The sequence below is a fragment of the Penaeus monodon genome, chromosome 29 (genome assembly GCF_015228065.2).
Source record: "Penaeus monodon isolate SGIC_2016 chromosome 29, NSTDA_Pmon_1, whole genome shotgun sequence".
NCBI classification, from domain to species: Eukaryota; Metazoa; Arthropoda; class Malacostraca; order Decapoda; family Penaeidae; genus Penaeus; species Penaeus monodon.
The window spans coordinates 25,770,467-25,772,436 of NC_051414.1; the positions used below are offsets into that span (position 1 = coordinate 25,770,467).

Sequence of the window (1,970 nt, forward strand, 5' to 3'; positions counted from 1 at the left end):
AGTTTGAAGGTTTCTGATTCTAATTTTGTGTTGATTTTAACAGTAAAACACAAACCTTGAATTATTTCCTATTTTCCCTTTAAACAGGCACTCAAACATGCATTTGCTTAAAAGTTATTTAAAAAATAATTAACTCTATTAAGTCTACAATTTACATAATGTTCATGTTTCAGCAAATAGGGGATAATAACCAATATATAAAAGCCTTCATTTATTACATTGAACACTTCCAAAACAAACATTCATATAAAAAAAATATATTGGGTCATATGGCACCTCCGTAATCTTACTTTTGCAGTGCCCAAATGCCTTGGTCAAAACAATTCAGTTACAATACTATAAGTTATATATATATACAATTAAAATCAAATACTTTGGAATACCAGTTCCAACACTGTTATATTTCTTTACAACTGGCATAAGAATATAATAACGCATTCCAGAGAACATTTTTTCTGTTTGCCTAAACTCTGTATTTCCAAATAACTAAGCAAAATTTCTGAATGTAAAAACAATTATACAACCTGTACAGGACACCAGTGCACAATAAGAAAACTTGTTTATAAGATGAGCAGAAGAGTTTGAAATTTGTGCAAGTATCAGTATATCAATAAATATACTGCTATGAGAGCTCTTCACATCATCCATGGACACAGTGAGTTGATTAAAAAAAAAAAAAAATGTTCCTTATACAGAACATACATTTAATCAATTTCATGATAACTTGCAAAAAGGACTGCATACCCAAGGTCTGAAATTTTTGAAGACCTACTTCTGTAAATCTTATTAAAATGAGATCAACATATCAAATCTGAATTATTTAGGTTCTGCAATGCACTTACTTTAGTATATACTAATGATCTTCATAGGGATAAATTAAGATACATTTATGACACAGTTCTATGCAGCTACTCACTCAACATTGATTCCTACTCTATATGTACTCTGACCATTTGAATGACTATCAAGTAAAACAATATTTATATTGCATTAACATGTGAACAGTCCTATAAACTTGGTGTACACACACATCATTGATGTCAGCAAGTCATACCTCACTTTTTATATGATGTGTTAAAGTATGGCATTTTGTTTAAATAGGGAACTTCTGACTGACAGGTAAGCATACTTGCAACAGACATCTGCAATCATAATATGTCAGGATCTTTAATATTCTCAGGACACCTACTTTTACAAAGATGCCATGTTTTCTGAACATCCTTGACAATCCTATCTACTTACACTTTTTATGTACACACTTATGCAATAAAGTCTTCTATTATATATTAATGCCTTTGCTTTCTTATCTTATTTAAGTCACTTTCATTACAGGAGTGTAGAATGCATAATTTGCACAAATATAATCACAAAAAGCTGAAAAGTTTCTATACTTTATAATGTGAATACATTTTTACAACCTCTTTTGACTGGACTATGAAAACTTTTAGAATGGAAGGTAGCTTTGTAATATTATGTGCTTTTCTTCCTTGTCTCAACCTAAACTTAAATCACAGGTTGCAATTAGATTTTTCAATAACTAGCCACATATCTTCTAGAGAAACTTTGCATTTACAAAACAGACTGTAATTTGAATGCCTTATAGTCCATGGGATGAAAACAAGCTAAATAATATAGGTAATATAAAACTTTCTTCATGTAAACACACTGACAAGACATGCACACAATGAACGTAAAAAGGGGACAGATGCTACAGATTAAAGAATTATAATGCCCTAGGGTCTAATTCACAGGGTCTCCTGAATTCCTGGCCGCGTTCATGAATCCACTTATTCGACACTAGGATAAGGAAAAAAAAAAGAATTAGTTAAATTACAAAACAATGAATCACTGATTGAATGCCAAACTTTGCAAGGTTGTCAAAATATTCATTGCGCAAATAGCTATCTTGTCTGGCAAGTTTTTAAAATATACATTTTAGATACTGAAAGCATTATATGTATATAAAATTT

General features: G+C 30.5%; 1 protein-coding gene across 1 annotated transcript in view; it reads right to left on the minus strand.

The window, feature by feature from the left end:
* Positions 1–198: 198 nt before the first annotated feature.
* The window catches only part of LOC119592074 (prolyl 4-hydroxylase subunit alpha-1-like), a gene marked incomplete at its 5' end in the record, with an annotated part of 27,605 nt that continues 25,833 nt past the window's right edge, over positions 199–1,970 (minus strand). Inside the window, 1 exon segment of the mRNA XM_037940886.1 lies at positions 199–1,797. Coding sequence (XP_037796814.1) covers positions 1,724–1,797 — 74 coding nt within the window.